This window comes from Crocodylus porosus, unplaced genomic scaffold (genome assembly GCF_001723895.1).
Source record: "Crocodylus porosus isolate Cpor-Errol unplaced genomic scaffold, CroPor_comp1, whole genome shotgun sequence".
Classification (NCBI taxonomy): Eukaryota; Metazoa; Chordata; order Crocodylia; family Crocodylidae; genus Crocodylus; species Crocodylus porosus.
Genome location: NW_017728943.1, coordinates 61478827 through 61503590, shown reverse-complemented (window position 1 = coordinate 61503590; position 24764 = coordinate 61478827). Strand labels below are relative to the sequence as shown.

The 24764-nt window shown below is 40.8% G+C and overlaps 1 protein-coding gene across 1 annotated transcript in view; it reads left to right on the top strand.

Moving 5' to 3' along the window:
• Nucleotides 1-24764, top strand: part of LPGAT1 (lysophosphatidylglycerol acyltransferase 1) — a 100015-nt gene that overhangs the window by 35649 nt on the left and 39602 nt on the right. Inside the window, exons 2-4 of the mRNA XM_019549443.1 lie at nt 4858-4976; nt 12780-12875; nt 15545-15818. Of these exons, the coding sequence (XP_019404988.1) occupies nt 4858-4976; nt 12780-12875; nt 15545-15818 (489 nt within the window). The remainder of the gene's footprint in view (nt 1-4857; nt 4977-12779; nt 12876-15544; nt 15819-24764) is intronic.

The following is a 24764-nucleotide window of genomic DNA, read 5'->3' as shown; positions in this document are numbered from 1 at the left end:
GGCCACAGGCTCCTGGAAGACTGTTTCAGGCTCAACATCAGGAAAAACTTCTTCACAAGTAGGGTGTCCAGACTGTGGAATAAGCTCTCTCCAGAGGTGGTGCAGTTGTCTACGCTGGAAATCTTCAAGAGAAGACTGGGTAGTCACCTTGCTGGGGTCACCAGACCCCCTGTTATCTTTCCGCTTGGTGCAGGAGGCTGGACCCAATGATCTTCCGAGGTCCCTTCTGGCCTTACAATCTATGAAACAGCGTGGACTCACCAAGGGCATGTCATACCTGACTGCCTTCTGTGATGAGGTGACTGGCTCTGTGGATGCAGGGAGACGGGTAGATGTGGTGTACCTTGATTTCTACCATGGCTTTTTATACGGTCTCCCACAGCATTCTCGTGGGCAAGCTAAGGCAGCATGGGCTGGATGAATGGACAGTGAGGTGGATAGAAAACTGGCTGGAGCACTGGGCTCACAGGGTAGTAATCAACAGTTCAGTGTCTAGCTGGCAGCCGGTATCAAGTGGAATGCCCTGGGGGTCCATCCTGGGGGTGGTTTTGTTCAATCTCGTCTTCAACGACCTGAACAATGGCATAGAGTGCACCACTATAGTATCATAGTGCTTAGGGTCCGAAGGGACCTAAACAGATGATCAGGTCCGACCCCCTGCCCTGGGCAGGAATGGATGCTGGGGTCATATCGTCCCAGCCAAATATCTGTCCAGCCTCCTCTTGAAGACCCCCATTAGCAAGTTTGCAGATGAGACAAAGCTGGGGGAAGTAGCAAATACACTGGAGGGTAGGGCTAGGATTCAGAGAGACCTTGACAAATTGAAGGATTGGGCCAAAAGAAATCTCATGAGGTTCAGCAAGGACAAGTGCAATGTCCTGCACTTAGGAGGGAACCATCCCATGCAGTGGTGCAGGCTGGGGGCTGACTGGCTGGGCAGCAGTTCTGCAGAAAAGGACCTGGGGGTTACAGCGTACAATGAGCTGAATATCATCCAGCAATGTGCCCTTGTTGCCGAGAAGGCTAATTGACATACTGGGCTGCATTGGTAGGGTGGTTGCCAGCGCAAGGGAAGTGATTATTCCCCTCTATTGAGCACTATTGAGGCCACGTCTGGAGTACTGTGTTCAGTTTTGGGTCCCCCCCTACAGAAAGGATGTGGACAAATTGGAGAGAGTCCAGCAGAGAGCATTGGAAATGGTTCTGGGAGAGAACTGGGCTTGTTTAGTCTCCAGAAGAGGACTGAGGGGGGATTTAACAGCAGTCTTCAACTACCTGAAGGGGGGTTACAAAGAGGATGGAGCTAAACTGTTCTTGTTGGTGGTGGCAGATGACAGAACAAGGAGGAACAGTCTCAAGTTGCAGCAAGCAAAGTTTTAGGTTGGCTATTAGGAAGTATTTTCTCACAAGGAGGGTAGTAAAACACTGGAACCAGGGTATCCGAAGACGCTGTGGACTCTCCATGCTTGGAGGTTTTAAAACCTGACTAGACAAAGTCTTGGCTGGGATGAGGATGGTCCTGCTTAGAGCAGGAGACTAGACCTCCTGAAGTCTCTTCTAACCCAATTTTCTAAGATTCTATAAATCACATGATATTTCTAATGAAAGGTGGGTGTAGATTTTTTGGACAGGTTTTGCTTCTAATTAATAGATTGCAGAAGCTTTTCCGTGCTCCCCCGCTAACGTGCCTCGGATCTGACCTGCAGGCACAAATATTAACAACTTTAGTGTTCCACTAAAGCACTAATGTACACTGTGCAATGTCTATTTTTTTTTTTCAATTTTAAACCTGTTCTGACTAGTGTTGGAATTGAATTGCTGTAGATTTACCTCTGTGTATTGTTTGCACTTAAGTTGTATAACTGGCTTTCTATTTGAACTCGGTTTCTAGTTGCTTATAATTTCCCTCTGATGGCTCAAACTTTCCAGTCTCATTTTCTGTGTAAAATGAACTTTGTTTGAACATTTGAGCAAAAATGGTACTTTTTCAATGTGTAATAACCACCTAAGTAACAAGCAAACAAACTTTTTCAGCATCCCTCTTGCATAAGTGACAGAGTAGGCTGAAAGAGGATTGATTAAAAAGTTAGTGAGATTTAAATAGAGGCTTTCTACTTGGTAATTTTGAGAATCAGTCTTACCATTTGTATGTCAGGTATTTTCTAAGGTAAGGTATATTCTCATTGGCTGATGTAACCTTAAGACATGGAGATTTTTAAAAAACTAAATAGAACCATAACTCTAGATTTGGTGCATTGTTTTGTTATGTAGGAGGTTACCCTAAAACTATTTACGTTCATTTTGGTAGTTACGTAAATTATTTTAGGTTTTTTATTTTAATATTTTAACATGTTGGAAAACTATGAATGACATGGCTTATTTACTAAGTAACAAACTTCTTGCTCATGCAGTTTTATTTTTATTGAAACAAACCTCAAATATTTTGGGTATATAACTTCTCTTACCAAAATGTATTTCATGTTCTAGTCAGAAATGTATACTTACTGTTTTAGGTTGGTTTGGGGAAGTGGGGAGGGAGATTCAAATATGCCAAGCTGAAAGTGCTAGAAGTTAATTTCTACTTACTAAATCTCTTGAAAAAGAGAACCTTCTAAATTACTCTGAGATGCACATCAAACTTTTAAAAACAGTCCTTTCCCATTTTCATTCAAAGACTGGAAGAGAAAGATCTTTCAGTACTGTGTTCTTCCACAAAACTAGCACATGAGAGCATGGCAGTGACTGTTTTCTCCACTACTACATTCTCTGAAATGAAACATGCACCTTGTTCTTGGAAGGTAGAATGTAGGAAAAAAGATTCCCCATCCCAGGCATGGATGACTTTTGTGACCTAGAATAAGCTGTGTATATGGAGGCATCCCTGGAGGCAGTGTGAGGCACCAGGAACTTCCTAGTGTGGCAGAACAGCAGCAAGGCTAGGTCCTAGACCTGGTCTAGGCAAAATACGGCTCACAGGCCAGATTTGGCCTGCCAACTGATTGGATCCAGCCTGTCGGGGGAGCCCACCGATTGACTGGATCCAGCTGGCAGCTGCCCCTGCAGTGTTCTGCATTGGGCCAAGCCCTGCCCAGGTCAGCCTGCACCGTGCTCCTCCAGCATGTGCCCACTGGCCTGGCACCAGCCAGTGCGCACAGCTTACCAGTAGGGCTGTTCCTGATGCAGCTGCAGCTTTCTGAGTGCTGCTCAGCTCCCCCATCCTCCAGTACCAGCTCTTCCTCCTGGTCCTGCTGCATGGGCTGAAAGGAAGCTTCAGTTGGGTGGCTCCTGCCCCAGTGCATGGAGCCCCAGCTTCTGGCTGCCTTCTCTCTGTCTGCCCATACCAGGTGCACATGCCCCCTGCTTCCTTCCTTCCCCATGGCCCTTGCACCTTCCCCACAAGGCAGTGCCCACCCTGCACTCCCACCCCATGATCCAGGCCTCACCTGCCCATGGTCCTATCTCACAGGGAGTTTTGGTAAGTTGTTGCAGGGGCTGGGGAAGTTTTGCTGACCCTAGCTTGTGACAACTCAACAGAACTCCTTATGTGGCCCCAGGGCAAACAGTCTGAGATGGACAAGCTCCAAGTTGCAGCCCGGGTGTTGGAGGTGGACAAGTTTTGGGTGTGAAATGGTAATTGGATTTCTGAGCAGGGAATAAATGACCAAAAGTTCTATTTTTGGGGAGAGGGTGGGGAAAGCCACATTATAAATCAAGAGATGCAGTTGCTGATAGTTGTCAAGAATTGCCTGCTAGAGATGGTGTTGCTTTCTGTAGTGTTTTATGGTAAAGGTGAAATCTGGTTTCTGTCTCTTCTGCAGTAGTGTCAGAAATGTGCATATTAGTCAGCCAAGTCTGGATTTAATGAGGTAGTAGGTCAAGTTACAGAAAAATAATCTTATCCTAAATTTCAGAGCAATGCATCCAGAGTTCTTGAACTTCACAGAGCACCTTTCCTACCTTGCCTTTCCTTGTATCAAAGTGACCCGCATTTTGGTGGAGGAACACCAGGCTTTACTCTGTCCCAGTCTTGTGTTCCCATGATGACAGGACTGGGTGTGTGTTAAGCTGCTTTGGTAATTTTTTGGCTAGGTTATGACCAGTATCCTAATCCCTGTCCTTGTGTTGGACATAATCTCTTTTATTTCCATTGTGACAATCAGTCAGGAATGATGACACCCATCTTCTGTCCTCCTGGGTTGCTTCTGCTTATTCTTGTAAATTTTGGAAACCAAAAGTGCTGATCATCATCTTACTACCATTTTTACTTTTTGATTTTTGTAGTTTCTACTTACTAAATAGTAAATAATAGTTGTTTTTTTTTTTTAGCAACTAATTTTCTCAGACCATTTCTTCCTTTACAACTAATTCTGCAAGTTTGAAGAACTTACAGTAAACCTTGTCTAATGTAACATCCTAAACATGGGGAACTAAGATTATTTTTTTTACCAGAACATTTTGAGAATAATTCTGAAAAACATTTCAGATTAAAATTTGTCAGTTTTCACCACTTTTGCTTGACCTCTGCATCTGAAGAGAGATGGCTGAGTTTGAAAGCTGTATCAAAAGTTAATAGTGGTTTTCACTGGCCTGAACATAGCATGATTTAAACAAAAATATTTATTTACTTTTGTCCTGTGTTCTGGTAGAAAATCTTATTTGGGTGCTCAGTGCATGCTGTTGAAAACTGGGCTGGGTTCCTGTTTTTGCTTGAAGAAATGGCATGCTGATCTATTTTGCTTCCTGTGTTATGTGCCAACTTAAATTGATATGTAGCATGTAGATTTCTGTTTATAAGAATATTAATAGTATCAAAAACATTGTGATCATATTTAAAGTTTGCTCTTTTTCTCTTTATAGTAGTTGAATGGGGAGATGATGTTAAAGCAATTACAGAAGATGAAGCCGTGGTGCTGGTGAACCATCAAGCAACAGGAGATGTTTGCACTCTAATGATGTGCCTTCAGGATAAAGGCATGGTAGGCTATCACTGGGGGAACAGGATATTTTCTGTGTATATTTTGTATTAAGGAAGACTCATGTATAACTCTTCCCTTTTTGCCTTCAGTGAGCGATGACGGATGTTGCTTCCCTCTAAAAATAAGAAAACCATAAATAAAGATGGGAGTCATGTTGTTTTTTTATTTGTTTTATGTGGTAGGTGGTTTAGATCAAAATTCTGAGATCATAAATATGGACTTAAAAGAAAAAACATGATGCTAAATCTTTGTGGGTGAATTCTGGAGAAGAAAAAAATCTCCTAAAACATAAGGTTGAAGCTAATAGTCTCTTATATGCTTAACTATATAATTTTTTTTTTTTTAAATTTCTCATGCATAACTTGTTCCAACTTCAATCGGTGAAGAAAAACACTTTCAGGTATCACTTATTCCAGGATAGATTTTCCTACCCCAACCCCATCCTGCCATAAAAAGGTCCGAGGCAAATAGGGCAGGTTATTTCAGAGAAATGAGTGTCTAAAATTGAGGTGATCTGTTTTGTATTTTCCATACGCTGTATTTAGGTTGCTAAAACTTGAAAATTTATATGTTCAGTTTCAGCTTTTTAGTTTATCATGAGTTTGTTGAGAAGTGATGTTTTCACATATCTTGTAGGCTATAATTAATTTATATAGTCAATTTATGGGTCTGATGCTAATGATCAAAGCAGAGAAGAGTAGAAATTCTAGAAAGACTCCTTGCTAACTCTAGTGAATCCATTTTATAACTTCCTTTTTCCTCAACACTGAAATTTCCCTGTGTCAGTAAAAGAAATTAGAAAGCAAAAGAAATGTCTTGCATTCTTCCTCAAAGTGTCTGCACAGCTTGCAGCTTCACAGGAATTCTTGGCACTAAACCATTTTCAACAGGCTTTTAAATGATTTAAGAAATATACAGGCATTTTAACTTGTTAAAATTACACACAGAGTTTATCAGTGGCTTAATGGAAAAACTCTTCGGGGAACATTGTCTTTCTCTGACAATAGCAACATAGCTTTGAAAATGCTGGGCAATGGTTATATCATAAGCATTCTTTTTCCTCTTCAGGATTAACCAAACAAACTTTGCATCTGTCACAGCCTGGAGAACAACTGAGAAACCAGAGACAAAAAAAATTCCTAAAAGTACATTTTGTCATGTCAGTTACTCTGAAAACTAAGGAACAATTTGGACTGCCGTAATCATATTAATAAATAGCAGTGTACAAGCTAAATTATATTGCCTCTCTTCAGAAAGACAGAAGCACCTTTTTTATGTCCTGTTTCTTCACCCAAAGTGCATTTAGAGCAGTCATTTGGGACAATTTTACACCCATGTGCTGTAGAAGTATAAATGTTTAAACTTTAGCTCATAGCAAAAGGATGTTTACACACTGTATCTGAGGTTTCAAATGGCTTAGAAATCAGGCTGAGGCTTTAAATTGCAGGCAGATGCAAGGGAATTGCTCTTATGTACCCTAGATGTGACATGTTAATAAAAACTAAAGCCACATACATCCAAGTCCTATTGCTCAATAGACAGAGATACAAATCAAATGGCAGTTTTAAGGGATTGCATAGCCCCAGACTGCAAAACTGTATCAAGATCCTTAGAAACATTTTGATGGAATATTTTACATCTTTTCACAGAGGTATAATGTGTGTGCAGGATGCAAAAGAATGGAGACAAGACTCCTTTTGGAAGACATGGATGTATAAGGCTTTTTTTTTTTTCTTTCAGTGTAACTATAACACTGAAGTCATTCTTAAGTTTGTGAAGTTTTTGCGGGGAGAAACTTTAAAAGATTCCTGTAAAGGATACTTAAATAGTTAAGCTTCAGTCCTTAAAATATGCAAGTTGTGCCCAAAGGTAGGCTTTGGCTTTTGTGTAATTTACTTTATAAAATTAATATATATTATAATGTGTTGTGACACAGTTCATGAATAATACAAGCAGCTAAAAATAATTGAGAGCAAGATTAGGTTAATTTAATGGCACCTGCTGAATGACCCTATTCTAATAATACATCCTACTTTTTTTTTTTTTTTTTTGTTTACCTCCAAACTAACTGTAAAAGTCACACTTGGCTAATATTCAGAGTTGACTTAAGTGGTCTTCCAGCTGTCTTGACTTTCATACTTGCGGTATCTTTGTGCATGAAAGAAAATGCCAACTCAAGTTTTTCTTTTTTAAATATATTAATAGTTTCTGTATATTAATAGATTTAATATATTTAAATATTTGGTCCTTTATTTGGTTTTATGATTTGCCTGTGGGATGTGGAAAGGATGGGGGTAATGGGAGCAGTTCAGAGTCTTTATCTGTGCTTATTTAGGAGAAAAAGCTCGATTTTTCTTTTCTGTTTTTCTGAAAATGTGGTAGGTAAATGCAGGGTTGGCTTGCAGTTACAGTATAATGAGTAATTTTAACGTGCTTAAGTGACTGCTGTGAGAATATAAAATAACCTTGTCATTTATTTGGGAAAGATGCCTGGAGCTACAAATTGATATGGTCAGAATAAATTGTTGCTCACCAAAAAACTACCAAGGTGAGCTGAGGTTTTTAAGATTCAGATTAAGTGGTCTTTTTCTCAGGGCTTTGAGAACTTTGCTTTGCTTGTTTATAGTTCATGTAAATTGCTAGCATCCTAAGATTTTTAGCATATTATTAAGTTGAATTTTAATCAGTGGACCTGAAAGCATTTTCTTAAAACGCATGCCATTTAAGAGATGGAGAAACTGGGGCATAGCAGTCAAGTGACTTTCCTAAGGTTATCCAGCAAATAGTGATACAATCAGGGATGGAATTCAAGTCTTCTGAATTGTCATCTGTTGCTTTATCCACTGCCTAAGAAGAAGCTCTTAAGTGATGTGTTCACCACAAGCTTTTGTTAGTTCAAGAATTCACCAAGTGTCCTGAGTTGAAACTGATGGTCTGGTTCTGGTCTACTTCTGGCATAGTAAAGAAGAATGTTATAACCTGCTTAAAATTTGTCAAAGAATTTTGTTTTTCAGTATGGTGACAGTACTGGAATGCTTATAAACAAATAAAATGGACAAAAAGAATCACTATTAGCCTTCTCAAACTTAAATGTGAATGCCAGTGAGCTGTACCACACTCTTAAGACTCCCTTGTGCTTCTAGGTTTTCTTGCATTAATTAGAGAAACTTTGTGGAAACAAACGCATCCATGAGGACTGCAGTTTTCATTTGTACAGTATAATTGCCTGCCCAGTACCGTGAATCCAATGCTTTCTCCTTCCAGGTAGATTTGAGAGCAGGATTTCTGCAGCTTGGTACTTGGTGACCTTGTTATGCAGTCCGGGAAGTTACACTTGAGTCAGCTACAAAGTGTTAAAAACATTTGCAATAAACTTGTTAAGGATTTATTAACACAAGCATATGATCAGTTCAACCAAGAGGATTAAGTTAAAATGCAAGGATGTCATTGGTAGTGCCATAGATTACAATAGAAAGCATAACAAAATGTAAATGAAAAGACTTAGAAATTGCCCTTTGAAAGAGAGAGGAAGTGGAATTGGAAGGAAGATTTCTTTGTACTCTGCACTGCAAGCTTCAAGACTTCATTTCCCAGTTTCACTCAACAACTGCAACAAATGCTTTAAGATCCAAGTCCATCTACGTGGACTGTATGACTTCATTATGAGAACTGCCCAGTCAGATGACTGTCTGACTGCACTGTGGAATAAAAGGCACCTTGTCTTGTCAGTTGTCATAGGAAACTTACTCCTATTATTTCTTTGTCCTCTGTCTTTTTCGGGGAGCTGTAGAGGCAAAAAAGCAGTCCACCTGAAACAAAGAATATGAAACAGCTGTATATCCATGTGGATCCCATGCTCGGTGACACATGCTTAATGCTTCCAAGATCAGCAGCCTTCTCTCATCCATAGGCATACAGGTTACATCAGCCACAGATGTCTTACAGTTCACTTTTCCTGCTTGTGGCAGTAAGGTGGAGTTAATGTTGCCTTACCTACTCTTATCAGCATTGTTCAGTTGTAAGTTAACTTCTAACTCTCAAACTCTCTTTCAATTTCACCTTTTATTTTGTCAGCTGTATCCAGAAACAAACAAATGCAACCCAATCCTTATTTGCTTCCTTTCTTGGGCAAAATGATGGATTCAGAGCACTGTCTGGCTTCCGTGTCTATTCTGCAGTTTTTCAGTCTGTTCATGAAATAAGGAACAGTCATAAACTTGTTTAACCATAAAGAGCAGTGATGCTTACTTGGTCTCTGAGCCACATTTGGTACCCATGCCTGAGTGTACGGACCAGCAAATGTTAGCATCAACAGCAGTGATGGCTGTGATGCTGACATTGACCAAGTCAGTGAAAGCCATAACAATGTCACTTAATGTAACTGTCCACAGGATGGGTATTTTCACACGCAATCTACCTTTTGTCACCTGTGCTTATATCTGACTTCTCAGCACTGAGGTTTTCTCAGAGACCAGCATAGCCCCCCTTTAATTTAATTTTCTTAATTTCATAGATTTCATAGGGGCTGGAAGGGACTTTGGAAGATCATTGAGTCCAGCCCCCTGCCCAGTCAGATGAGGTCATAGGATCCCAGCAAGAAAAACATCCAGATTTCTCTTGAAGGCATTCAAAGTAGGTGCTTGAACCACCTCTGGTGGCAGGCCATTCTAGACCTTGGGGGGCTCGGACAGTAAAGAAATTCTTCCTTATGTCCAGCCTGAAACGGTCTTGCAGGAGTTTGTGACCGTTCGACCTCGTCATCCCTTGGGGCGCTCTGGTGAACAGATGTTCCCCCAGATCCTGGTGGTCACCCCTGATAAACTTATAGGTGGCCATCAGATCACCCCTGAGCCTGCGCTTTTCCAGGCTGAAAAGTCCCATGGCTCTCAGCCTGTCGTCGTAAGGTCCGTTTTCCTGACCTCTGGTCATGCGCGTGGCTGTCCTCTGGACTCTCTCAAGCTTCTCCAGATTCTTTTTGAATTGTGGAACCCAAAACTGGACGCAGTACTCCAGCTGCGGCCTCACCAAGGCCGAGTACAAGGGGAGAATGACGTCCTGGGATTTGCTTGAGAAGCATCTATGGAAGCACGCTGGCGTTTTGCTCATTTTATTGGCCACAGCATCACGTTGCAGGCTTATGTTCATCTTGTGGTCAATCCTGACCCCTAAGTCCCTCTCATCTGTGAGCCTACAAGGATGCCCTGCAGGTTTTTCCTCCCAAGGTGGAGAACCTTGCATTTTTTGGTGTTGAACACCATCAGGTTGTCATCCACCCATTTACTGAGCCTGTCAGGGTCAGCCTAGATTACCCCCCTGTCCTCAGGATGCTTTACCCCAAAGTTTGGTATCATCAGTGAACTTGGCCAGTCCGCTTCTGACACCAATGTCCATATCATTAATGTAGGGGTTGGACAGAGCCTTGAGGGACCCACTGGTCACAGGGCACCATGACGATTGACTTCGGTCAGCTACCACCCCCTGGGTCCAACCACGGAGCCAATTCCCCAGCCAGTGGATCATGATGGACCCGAGGCTGCAGTTGGCCAGTTTTGCCAAAAGGTGATCATGGGATACCAGATTGAAGGCTTTTTTGAAGTCGAGATATATGACCTCAATCTTTTTCCCCCTTGTCCAGGTGATAGGTCACCTGGTTGTAAAAGGAAATGAGATTGGTCAAGCAAGACCTACCCGCAACAAACCCATGCTGGCTATCCCTCAGGGTGTTGCTATCAGCCAGTCCATTAAGAATGGCCTCCTTGATGATTTTTTCTAAGCCCTTTGCCAGGATCGAGGTCAGGCTGATGGGCCTATAGTTTGCTGGATCCACTTCCCTCCCTTTCTTGAAGATGGGTACCATGTTGGCCTTTTTCTAGTCATCGGGCACTTCACCAGAGTGCCAGGAGCTCTTGAAGATCCATGCCAGGGGCTGAGCATGCTTGACAGTAATCTGGGGTGTAAATTGTCAGGGCTGGCTGACTTGAAGGTGTCCAGCCTCTCAAGCTGTTCCTTCACAAGGTCAGCATTGATGGAGGGTAAGGAACCACCCTCACTTAGGCATCCCCTAATTCCCAGGATGCATCTCTTCTCCACTGTCTGGCAGGGAACCATCTCTTCTCAGACTTAACAGGTCAGGCAAGGGCTTCTTTCTGCAGGCCAGGACTTTGATTCCCAACTAAGATTTTAGCTCATCCACCTTAGGTGTCATGGCAGCAGCCTGCAGAAAACTCCTGAACTAGCTGTGCCAGTATAATGTGCTACCCTGGTTGTGCTGGTCCCCTATTTGGCTCTTGGATGGAGGTTTTCCTCTCCCCTTAAGGAAAAATAGAGGCTCTTAATCCCCTTCAACATGTGTTGCCAGTTCCGATCTTCAGATAAAGAATATCAGCAGTCAGAGAAACAGGCACTATGACTCCCTGAGCAACACGCATCATCTGTTGGGGATCTTTGTCCCTTCCTGATGAGAAGGTCTCTAGCTCTTGTACCAACCCCAGGTAACTTAGCATTGCAGAAGCTGTTCTTCCTTACTGCTGCAACTTTCAAAGAAGCAACTCCAACAATAAAAGAGAAAATTCATAAGCTTTATATACTGTGGTGTTTAGCTTCTGGCTGGAAAACTCGCCCAATAAATTGGGGCATTCTAGCGCTAGTCTAGACACCAATTCTATCACCAGCTGCAGTCCTGGTACCTGTTTTTTCAGTACATACAAGAACATATGGGGAAGAGTGCCCCTCCCCACTCCTCCTTTTAACCCTGTACCTGATTCTGGTGTCATCACGGTCTGATTGGGGTGCATGCCTTGACTACCTACAGGAGACTTGATTACAAGAAGCATGTTCCAGAACTACAGACAGTTGGATTAACTTGCCTCTGGCAGGCTTTCTCAGATAACACATCCCTAATTGTAATATCCAAACAAACGAGATGCTAGCCTACTCTTCACCTCATGTAAGAAGATGATCAGGTTATGGGTATGATGTCAACACCATGGGATATGCTCAAGAGCTTTTCTTCTAGGAATCAGCATCTCCCTGGCACATTTCTTGAGCAGCAAATACCAGTTGCTCTACCATCATAGCAGTTTTACAGTTGTGGGGAAATTCCACTATAGAAATGGTTGCCAGCTAAGACGATGTAAGGTGTTCAGTTCTAGGAAAGCATGAGCATGGGGTCATTATAAAATGCACTGCTTGTGCTATGGGATCAAGCCTCTTGTCTCTTTGTACTGGTTCTCTTTGTTCCTGGGAAAGACTATGTACCAGAATGACTGACTGGTTTTTCAGAATGATATCATTATGGATACAAGGACCTTGCCTTCATCCCTTTGTCTTGGATTCTGAACTAGTGAAGGAACTAAATGATAGGTGTCCTGCCCTGTCTTTCAGGGCTCTGGGGGAAGGCAGGAGGGCAAACTTAACACAGGTCTCAGTAGATGTTGTTGTTCAAAAACTTTTGCTATTGCCTATGCATGTGATAATAACTCAAAAAACATAGTTACTATGGGATAAATAACAATTCCTTATTTGGAGACCAGGACAGTTTTCTACCATATGAAGCCTGCTAAGATCAAATACAGATTCAAGTAATAGATTCATCTTTCTGAGAAACAGTGAAAACTCAGTGGAGACAAATTAGTAAGAGGCAGGTAAGGTTCCTGTGTGAAGTTATAACACATGAGTAGCTGTTGTATTCTGTATATTAGCTCTTCTGTTGTTGCTTTTGAGAATGTGACCTGGCTAGTAATCTGTGTATGTCCTGTTCTCTGCATAAATATCCTAATTAATCCTTTTTAAAAACTTTTCCAGGTTGTCCGTCAGATGATGTGGCTGATGGATCATATATTTAAGTATACAAACTTTGGCATTGTATCTCTAATCCATGGAGACTTCTTTATAAGACAGGTAAACAGTAAATATATAAAAGTACTGTCATTGCATTGGGGCTCAGTTTTTTCCTTTAAGCCATTTGGTTGCAAAATTTCAATGTTGTGTCTGGAAATTTCATTATGCCTCTCCTATTAGTGAGAATTACCAAGTGAAATCCCTGTGCTGGAAATATTTTTGCTGGGGAACAGGGTTTTTATAGAAGATAAAATATTAAAAATAATTACCTCAGTAACTTTAACATTTATATTATATGGTAGTGCCAATAGCCATTAACCCAACTGGGGTCCTGTTAGGATAATTTACTTTACAAATATATTAACCTGGGTAAAATCATGTTTGAGTTGTCTTGCAGGCTAAAAAAATTACTAGAAAAAGTTCCACTTGGTAATAGCTCAGTTTTGGGGCCCGCATCCTCCAACTGTCAGCCCAGACTTACCTCGGGCATCTTTCCTCCACTCCCTTCCCCCACCCTCAAAAATCTGTTGGCATCCATTCATGCCTACCCAGTATAGGGTGCATTGCTTTTGGTTTGTAGGAAGGAGAAAATGAGATTTTTATTTGAGGGCATACTGAGTCTTAATTGCAGAAACTTTTTTTTTTCCATAATTTATCCCACCCACACCTTAAATAACTCATTAATTTTGATAATGAATATATTGTACGTGATCGCATTTGCAGTTGGTATTTAAATATGATTGTGTAAATGTGGGAATGTGCATATATAGTAAATTTCATGCGAACAACCATGTAAGTGACAGGAGATGTTTAGATTATTGGGTTCTGGTAAAACTCAGAGAGAGTCGGCAATTTTTAAATGACTACTGCTGTTGACTCCAGTTAAACTATGTCACTTCAAACCATCTGAGAATCGCTCAGCAAGCTTGTCCTACCTTCCCATCTCATTTGAAAGTTGGGAGATTAGTAGTTGAAGACCCATATCTCAAGCCTGCACTTGCTCCCTCTAAGGCGTTATAGGCAAGTTTTTCTGGCTCCAGACCAAAATGACCTACTTTGGGTCAGAGTCAGTTGGATACTCATGCTAGGACCTGGCTTCATTGCTTATGTTCGCAGTAATGCTGTCAACCCCGCATCCCCTACCAAATGCTGCTGCAGCCATAGGTGTGCCACTGAAGCCACACATCTGCAGCCAGATCCAGTGGTTCTCTAGGCTGGATTGGGTCCATAGGCCAAGTGGTAGTAGGCTGGTCCATAGGTTGCCGACTCCTGGTCTAAGAGGTTGGAGTGGCTCCAGCAGGGCTCTTCCCAAGTGGTGGTTTAAGACCTACATCTCAATCTGTTACTTTACCACTGCTAGCGTTAAAATCAGGACTTGTTTTTAAAAGTTGTTTAATAAATGAAGATAGAACTTTTGTAAAGACAGTCTCTTCTTGAGGCTCTATTAGGTCATCAAAGAGAATTGGTAAAGGATAGAAGCACAGTTACTTTCTACCTGGCATTTCAGGTTTAATAACTGCCTGTGTCCCTAAGATAGCTGTTTTGTTTTTTTTTTTGGTGCCAACTCTTCAGCTTACTTCTAGGGGATGTCGTTGGTGGCTCTGTGCTGTTGCAAGACTTGTGCTCTGACCCAGTTCAACATGCTGTGGTCCTGGGCACATTTGTAAATGCTGTACCTGGGAGTAATTAACTCTGGCATGAAGTGTGCTGGGGTTTATTCAGTGAAATTAATGTCATGCCTAGTGACATGAAATTAATCTCACTCGGTGAGAGCGTCTCCAGCAGGTCCTTTACAACCTCAGTTCCAGGTGTGGAATGAGGAACAGGAGTGGGGGGAGCTGGGTTTATTTTTTTGCAGGAGCTGCAAGTGGCATGGAGCCAGCATAGATACTATACTACCCTTTAATGATTAATCCTTTTTGGAACAAAGGGAATGACTAGATCATTGCAAAGTTTGAATTTGAGAGCCTTAAACAAATCCGACTCCCCCCCCCAACCAGAACTGGTAGCAAAACTTAATTTCAGAATCTCAAAAAAAGGATCCATTTTGTCAGCTGTGGGCCTTTGAATTATAGAAATAATATAAAATTAGGGTTGGAAGGGATCTCAGGAGATTATCTAGTCCAACCCCCTGCTCAAAGCAGGACCATTCCTAACTAGATCATTCCAGCCAGGGATCATGTTGAGCCAGGTCTTAAACTCCAAGGATGTTTCTGTACAATACCTTGTTTTAATAGGATTCATGGAAAAACAGATTTATGAACATTTATGGTTGCTGACCTGTGTGTTTTCATATCTGTGGCCTGTAATGGAATCTTCTCATAAACTGTCCTTATTTTAGATTTTTATATGTATTTCAATCTTTTTTTTTTGTGATGAAGCTTTTTTTCATGAGTTATACTTTTTTTTTTCTTGGCAAATCTTTTTATCAATTCAAAATGGATCTTTTTACTGAGCAAATTGAATTGGAGTGCTATTAACAGGTGATAAATATACTTCCTACTGTTAACTGACATCAAAGAGTGCACTTCAGAGAAAAAAAATAAAAGTTTGAACCACTGGAGCTTTACACCTCCTTGATTCTGAAAATTCTTAGTCCTCTATGAAGGTGACATTAAATTGCCATTGCTTTTGGAAAAATAGCATCTTTCTAAAAAAAAATTGTTAAAAAAGCTTAAACTTACCATAATATCTTAATCAGTCTTTCTTCCCCCACTGCAATCTTCTAGGGAAAAGCTCACCGTGACCAGCAGCTTGTGCTCCTCGAAAAACATCTAGAAAAATATTACAGAAGCCGTAGTCGGAAATGGATTGTACTGTTTCCAGAAGGTGGCTTCCTTAGGAAAAGGAGGGAAACAAGCCAGGCATTTGCCAAGAAAAACAATTTGCCATTTCTTCAGCATGTCACCCTGCCAAGACTGGGGGCAACACAAGTTATTCTGAAATCACTTTTGGGTCAGCAAGAAAATGGAACCCCAGCAGGTGGAGATTCTATGAAAGCAGGTAAAGATGATTTTTACAGTCCTATTAAAGTTTAGTCAAGTGTGATATGAATGTGAAATTATTAAACAAAAATTTAAGAATCACAGAGATCTTTTCTAGCCAGGTCATTACCTGAACATACAAACATAAAATACCTTGAAATGTTAATTGCTTCGTTTACTGATCTTATTTTTTAATTTTTAATTTTTTGTCAGTTTTGTAGTGTTTTCAATCATCTGTTCTTGGAACTTGAAAGATAATTGCAGCTATTTTCAATTTTCTGTTGTCAGCTGCTTATACTCTGTACCCATTAGTTGTATATAAATGCCCAGCTTGACCTGTGTAGATTTACTCCAGAAACCCTTTCTTATAGATGGTTCTTTGGCTTGCAGCGCGAGGACTAGCAGGATTATACAATGTCACCACTTTGCATTGTTCACAGGCATTGTAAAGTTGGGAGTTTTACAGTTTGAAGAACAAGCTGTGGCAACTATGATATACAACTTTCATGATTGAGTTGGACTCCATTAGATATTATGTTGTTGCAGTTCCCTCTTTGGTAGGTCTTGAATAGTTTAAAGGAAAAGATGCTATTTGGTACATCTGTATCAGAGCTCAAACCCTTCCATAGTGAACAAATTCCCAAAATACCAAAAATATCAGATTATCATGGAGATGCTTAGTTGCTCCTAACTTTCTTGAAGGACTCAAGACCTCTCTAATGGAAGAGCTTGTGGGTGAAGAAACTATACCCTGTAATCAAATATAAATGGCTGGTTCTATAGTATCAGCAATAAACCTTGCCCTTCTCTCTGTTACACAACGTGACATGTTCCTCATCCCTTAATTCTCTCTCATTTCTAATGGTGGTTAGGAAATTAGCTTCTCTTCTGTGAATGGGTTGGTGTGAATAACCACTTGCAACCGCTTTCTGATTAAAGAGATTCTGGATTGAAAGCCTCCTTTTTTAGGCTTCTCTTCCTGCCTGGTCCATTTTCTTCCCATCTGTGCTGTATTCACAGGAATGCAGAACTCGTGTTCCAAAATGAATGGAACAGACCCTTAAAATCAGACTGATTCACCCATTCCCTTTTAAGACCTAAATTATTAGAGTAATTTCCTTCCTTTTTTAGTTTTGTGTTTGGGAGTTGAAGTCTAGATTTCAGAAAAACTCTGCCTCTTCCTTCTGCCCCTGGCTGTCATTTATTAGTCTGACTAATGCAGTCTTTTCCCTGTGGGTGCCTGCTGTTTTCCTAGCCACTTCTTGGCTGTGACTAATCATGAAAAGCAAGAGAAATGCTTTAATCCTGGTACTAAATCTCCCCAACCAGTGTGGTACTCCCAGATAAATTACAGGATACCTACACTATTAGGAGTCGGATTCAAGATGCTGAAAAAAGATAGTACAAAAATGTTGCATTTTCTTTTTGAGAGGGTTAAAAAAAAACAAACAAAAAACTGGTAGAAAGATTTTCTTTTGAAAGCAGTTTGGGTAGGACATTGTACTTCTGTCCTTTAACCTAGCTTTGCAGAAAATACACTTCAGCCACAAAACATATATAGCAGAATTATGAACTTATTCTGTCCCTTAGGTTTGGCAGATAACACATTGCTCGATCTAGCCTTTAGCAGATGTTAAAACTTTCACAACAGTTTCTGAGTATATTATATGTATGTTCCTTTCTGTTTCTTTATTGCCTCACATCACGTTATTTACTACTAAAGTGATACAGAAAACTTTATTGAAAAAATTAACTCTGGGTAAACTGATTGGGACGTGCATGTGAATGGGAGTAGACAATGGAGTGGATTTAACCCATCCCTACCACTGTCTGACATCCCTACCATGCTACCAGGCATTTAGGTGCAACTAGTATCTTTACTGGCTGTGAAAAGGCACACGTGAACCAAGAGGGAACCTAGTCTGTAAAGATTTCTGGTGTCTCCCCCCCTTCTCCTCCCCCAGTCTTATCTTGTTAGGCATAAAGGCCCATTGGTAAATCACAGGTCCCTCTGAGTTCGGGGAGATGCCCATTTTGGGCTTTTACTTGCACTGAAGGCTGGCTGAAGGTTGCTACAAACTAAGAGTTCCTACAGATTGCCAGCATTTAATTCTGATGTCCAGCCCCTTTTATCCTAACTACCTTTGTGATCTAGGGAGGAACGTGAAAAAATCTCACCAAGCACCAATGAGGAAATTACCTTCCTGATCCAAACAAATGATTGATCAGACCAGCACCATCTTAAAAACTATGCTTCCCATACTACCTTTACAGGGAGGACTCTCCTGAGCTGGGTGGCACAGGGCTGCTCAAGCTCAACTTCTAGGGCTGGCAGCACAGGACTGTTGTTGTTGTATCCTGGCACCTAACTTCTACAACCAGGTGATGTGGGGCTTCTCCAGCTGGGCTATGAATTATGGAAATTCTACAACCTTTCTAGGTAAATCTTTTTCACTGTTTAACCACCCTTATCACTAGAAAATTCTTCCTAATATCTGACGCACATTTCCCTTGTGGCAATTTTAAGCCCGTTACTTGTTGCATGTCCCCTGTGAACACAGGGAACAATTGGTCATCATCCTCTTTATACAACCCTTTTCGTGTTTGAAGACTGTTCTCAAATCCCACCTTTGCTTAGTCTTGTGTTTTCCAGACTGAATAATACCAGTTCTTCAAGCCTTTTCTCATGCCATGTATTCTTGGTGTTTAGTTAGTTTTGTTTTGTTCAAAACTGTCTCCAGTTGGAACATATGTTAGGGTCTTAAAGTATGGTGCCCCAAATGGGCTGGGCAACACTCAGTGTGTTTATCTGAGTAGAATGCCAGTGCTGAATAGAATGAGTTGCATGCAGTACTCCTGCTATACCTCCCAATAGGCCTTTGGCTCTTGCCGCTATATTACACTGTTGATTGATTCGATTTGTGATCCACTATATATATATGTGTGTGTGTGTGTGTGTGTGTGTGTGTGTATGTATGTATATATAACTCCTAGACACATTGCTAGTCATTCCTCATTTTGTTTATTGATTTTCATTATTCATGCTAAGCATAATGCTTTATACTTGCCTTCAGTGAGTTTCATCCAGAGATGCATATACTGCTCTCCCCATCCACAATCCCCCTTCTTGTCACAGAAGAAAGTCGGCTGGTTAAGAATGAATTTGTCAAGAGCAAATCACAGCAGCTGTTTCTTATCGCATTGTTTTCTTCTTAACAGCTTACTGAATGACTGATCTACTCCAGTATCTTCCTAGTTACTGAAGTTAGAGTGAGGGATCTATAATTCCCTGGTATTATTCATTTCCCAGCAAGGCTCAAAAGTCTCACTCACTCCTGGGCCAGTTCAAATAACTGTATTGCTTTAGAGTAATTCTAGGGAAAGAGTGAGGAGGAGAGGAAGCCAAAAAATCTGGTCCAAACTATGGATTTGGGCCATCCTTTCCTGAATCTAATAAACTTTAACATTTAAGCAATGCTGAACATGTTGTGTGTTTTACAGTGGATGAAAAGAGGAGGCTTTGAATCCTGATCAGGTTCAATAATAACCTGTCAGAATCGGGCATGGTGGGAGTGTAGACGATGAAGTAGGGTCTAAAGGGGGGCCCACTTGGTCTTAAGTGACCAAATATTAAGTGACTTTCCAACTGTAGCTTTTGCTCTATGAAAGGACCCGCCCATGATTAAAGTAAGAATAAAGAAAAAAGAATTACAGAAATTTAGCACCACCTTTGTTTTAAAGGCTGTGTGGGGTGGGGGGAAGAAAAGAAATCTGTCAGGTTCTCCTTTAATTTGGTTAGCTAGTCAAATTAATGTTCATGTACAGGTTCTGTCCTGCTCTGCACGTGTTAAGAATAAACCATAAAGTAAGTTATGTTCCTGCCATGCCAAGGCACATGACTCCCGCCTGATTTGGAAAGAGTTGGGTAAGAACTGGAACCCTACAGACAATTTTGAATATTAATTCTTTCTTTAAAAAGACTTAAAAATCTATTCAAAATAAGTAACTTCTGTTTTTGAGGTTTCCCAGGGAAACTGAAAGATTAAAACACATTAGTTTGCAGAAAAATGTGGAAAGGTACTGGGAAAGGTAGTCAGACTGAAACCTTGGAGGAGGAAAAAAGATTCCCCAGAGAGGTTAGTTTAAATGTTGGCTTCTCAGGCTGCTGCTTCTGAGAGACGATGTGGCAGACAGGATAGTTGTTCCTTCAGTATCCATTGAAACAACAAAAGAGCCTTTAACAAGAATTTTTTGAAAGTTCAGAACAGCTTGGCTACCAGAGATGGGTGTAGCTATGTTGGCTAGCCAAACCTGGAAGTAAGGACTGTTGAACAGATGAAGTATCTATCAGGATCCTCAGAAGCAAAAAAACTTGCCCAATCTTTTTTGGCTATGGATGGGTATATGACTTTTATTCCAGTGTACAAAATTTTATGCTTCTTCCATCTACCCTAAAAATGGAATTGCTTTTCTTCTCTATGTGGACTTCTATTTTAAGGAAGTCTTGTTGTCCTTAGCCTCAGTATTTTAAACTCTGGCATGTGGACTAGAAATGTAATAGAAATTACCTGGATTTTCTTGACAAAAACAGAATTGGACCATGTCATCTAACAATGATTTCAGCTTAAATCCCTAACAAAAGAAAAAGCATAGTAAACTTGAGAATTTTGTAACAGTTCCCTTATTTCAGCACTCTAATGGAGCAAATGGGGTGCCCTGATTTGATTCTTTTTTTTTTTTTTTTAATTCCAGTTATTGTGATTCAAAGGCCTTTTTGGACGGGCCTAAAACCTTACCAGCAAATAAAACTCAGGCCTATCCTTTTACTTTTCTGTGCTGTGCCCAGCTGCTTCCTCTTCATTTTTCAGTACAGCATTGATATGAATTTTGCTGTTACTAGAAATATCCACTTGGGTGGAACATAAATAGTGTAAATTGAACAAAGCCAATTAAACGCACTGTATGCAGCAATAAAATAAATGAAAACATTTTAATATCTTATTCACTGGCAATATTAGGGGTCAGGTTAATCATCTTTTATACCACAAGTGTTAATGCAACAATTTATTTTGTTTTCATTCGTGTATTAATACTGTGTACATAAAATAGTTGATAGAAAGATTAGAATATTTCTTTTAGTATTTAACCTTTGCCAGCAACCACACATGGTGGCTACTGCCCTGCCTTATTAAAAGAGTAGATTATCAGGCCCATTAAATTTATTAAAGTTGTGTGCATGCTTGTCTTAATCATTCTTTAAAAAAATGCTTTTGTTACATAAATATTATTGTCATATCTAACATCTTATCAAAAGTGCTGTTTGTTTTTATTTACATTACCTACTCCATAAATTAATGGTCTAAAAACCTGAGGGTGTTCTTTGTTCATTTAAAAAATATGTAATATCTGCAGGTCTTTGTATGAATGAACTAAACCAGAGACATAGATTCCTTTTCCATGCCTTGTTTAAAATATATCCAGTTGGGTATTTTTGTGATTAAGTGTGCAAATTTTAAGAGACATTGTGCTGAAAGCTGGTTGTCTGATGGGCTGAAAGAATGCCGGATCTTTTTGTAATTTTGGCCAGTGGTTTAGGGGAGTTGGATTCTGTGACTTTTTTTTCTTCTGTATTGGTGTGGGTGGAGATGTCAGTCTGTGCTTGCCCTGTGCATCCACTTAGCCCTGTTCCATGTAGAAGGCAAAACGGAATAGGAGGCAGCAGCATCTTCTGTGTAATAATCAAGGGAGAAGTCCCAAACTATTGATTTAGGAGTTCAAGAACATTTAGAATTATTGTTAATATAATGATAAAAAGAGATTTCGAATGAAATTAACACAGTCTGTATTTTGTCTCCCATTTTTTACTGTTAATAAATGGCTCCTGCTTTTTTCCTGTCCATGGTTTATGATGATAACCTATTACTCTTAATTTTGATTTCACACTATCTAAAATTAATAACAGGATGATTTAAATTTTATTAAATGCATTTCTACATGGATAAAAACTCTACAGCAGATATTTCTTTATGAAAAAAATTAGCTTTTAATTGTACTCAAAAGTAATACATTCAATCTAATACTAAATTAAAGATTTTGGAGTGATTTTTCTTCAAAAATACTTTTTTGGGGATATTTGGTCCAGAATTTTAAAAATAATTGCAGCTGGTTGAAACATAATTAATGCAATTTTTTTGCATTGTTTTGTAATGTATACTTGTTTATTTCTTGGTCAGAGTTAAAGTGTGTGAAAGCTTTTTGGTAAACAAGGTTCTTTGGGTAGATCCGATTTATCTTGTTAGGTCCAACATCTTTTAGTTGGTCTAACAAAAGATATCGGATTTACCCAAAGAACCTTGTCTGCCTATGTCCTTAGGCTAAAACAGCTACAACCTACACCCCTGAAAGCTTTTTGCAAACCTGCAGTTTATTTCAGAACTCAAAATACTATTTTTTCACTTCTTTTTTTTTTTCCAACCACTTGTTCTAACCCCAGCCTATCTAACTAGTAGCTGGCAGGCCACATCTGGTCCTTATCAGGTTAACTTACAAGACTCTCTTCCGCTCTCCGCCCCCCCCCCCTTCCAATCTTGTCTAGCTGCCACTCTTCCTATGGCTCCTGGTGCTGCAGCAGTAGTCTCTAGGCACCTCGTGCTTTCTCTGGCTTCTGCTTCTTGCCTTTGCTCCTAGGGGCTGGCTGAGGCCAGGCCATGGGAGGGAAGATCTAGGCTTTCTGCATGGCAAGAAAGGGGCCATGTTCACATAGGCAGCATAGCCATCATCTTAGCTGTGTTGGAGGGTGGTCTTGCTACCCAGAAGTTGGACAGCCCTGTTGTAACCCGCAAGCAAGAAGATGACAGCTGCTATGTTCATGCTCTTCATTCTTTTCTTTTTTTTTTTTCCAAAAAAGAAAGGACTTTTCTTTTGAGAATTTGCTTATTGTGACTTTCTATTAGCTTTTTACTTAATACACTGGTCTGGGAATAAAGATACCTGTGTAAAAGGCCAAGAAATATTGTGTGACCTTGGTCAATTCACTAAATTATTGTGGTTCCATTTCCCAGTCTAAAACAGGAGAGTAATACTTCCGTACCCAATGCTTCCCTGCTCTCACTGCCAACAAGTGTTGCAGCTTTGGGTTCATGCATGAGAGCAGCACAGCAAGTATCCAGACTGCCTAAAATGCAAAATCTAAATTGCACAATAGGTGATGAGTGCCCGGATGTATGTAAGTTTTAATAATCTAAAGTTGTGTACTGTAAAAACATGGCCCGGGGGGGTGGGGAGTAGGGAGCATGTTAAAGCAGTGGTTCTCAACTTTTTTGGACTTGAAGCCTGCCTCACTCCTGACCTGTAGCCCTCTGGCCCTGCCAGTGCCCCTCACTCCCACCCTCCCAGCCCTGCTGGTCCCTCCTGACCCACTGCCCCCAGCCCTTCACTGTGTAGGGCAGGGGGGCAATTACTGCTCCAGATTTGTGCACCCACAGTGGGCATGGGGCTGCAGCCTGGAAGGACTGACATGGGCAGGAGCTGCTTCTGTAGCTCATTAGGCTGGACCTGGCATGGTAGGGTAGAGTGGGGCGGCAAGATTGATTGCTGCCAACACCACTGCCAGGAACCCTGTGCCAGCTATGCTGCCAGCAGCACAAGGAGTAATGCACCATGGGGAAGGGGGAAAAGGGGGGGAAGGGTCACTGCCATCAATTCTTCATGTTGCCAGCTGTTCATGCACTGGGCTGTGGCTCTACCCTACTGCCATGACCCAGCTGCCACTGCTCCCTTCAAGCTGCCCACCTTGCCCTCTACCCCACCTCCTCTCTGGGGTAGTCTTACAGCTGCCTGGATTTTGTATGCCCCCACATGCATGTGGCACCCCCTGCCAGCCTCGTCCTGCTCCCCCTCAGGTATTATTAAAGTTTGTTCACGACCCTTTCATATATTCTTGTGACCCAATTCTGGGTCACGATACATGGGTTGAAAAATGCTGGGTTTAAATGTAGTTTTCCTACAACATTTCCCTGGTTTTAAATGTTTAAAAAGGCACAATAAAATACCTGAATAGTGGGCATCCTGGAACACAAGATGGAGATCAGTTTGTTAATGAAAATAACACTAGCTATTGGAGACTGTAATATGTAAAATGAAAATTAGGCCATATCTTTGGGACATGCCATAGTGATTTTTGCTGTCCTTATTTAGGAGGGTGAAATGAGGATTAAAATGGTGCGTGGATTTTATGTTGACTCTGAACAGGAATCTATTCCCCTTTTACTGAATATGGCCCTGCAGAGCAGTAGAGCACTTGCTGGATAGGTGTGAGCCTAATTGAATGAGAGCCTACCAAGCACTTAACTTGTATGTTCTTTCAACTGACCAGGAATATTCTCTTTCTCTCTCCCTCTCCTTCTCTAGCTCTCTTCCCCATGTTTTACAAACTATAAGAAATCCTACAGTGTGATATGCAGCAAACCACTGTCCAGCCCATACTTGCATAAAAATCTGTTTCTTGGAGGTGAGACATGAGCAGCAATTGGGTGTTAAAATTTCTCTCTGTCTTTCCAGTCTTGGAAATGGTTGCTGCTTTGAGTCGTTTAACATTTCACCTCATATCAGCCTTTCTCAGAAGACGAGAAACAAACTCTTCAGTAGCTTAGAGATGAGATCCCCCCAGAATAGTGGAGATTTGTTTTAAGGGAGGATTCTCTTCATGTTAGGTTTTTGTGATTATCTGTTTAGAAAGAGATGCTATTGTCATAATGCTGACATGTCATCTGTTATGGAATCCCGTCTACTTATTTCACATGTTTGTTTATCTTGGCTTTGAAATGGTATCCTCCAATGAAGTGATCCTATGAGTGTGGGTTGTTTTTGTTTTTGTTTTATAGTTTCATAGTTTCATAGTAGCTAGAGTCGGAAGGGACCTAGGTAGATCATCTAGTCCGACCCCCTGCCTTGGCAGGAAAGAGCA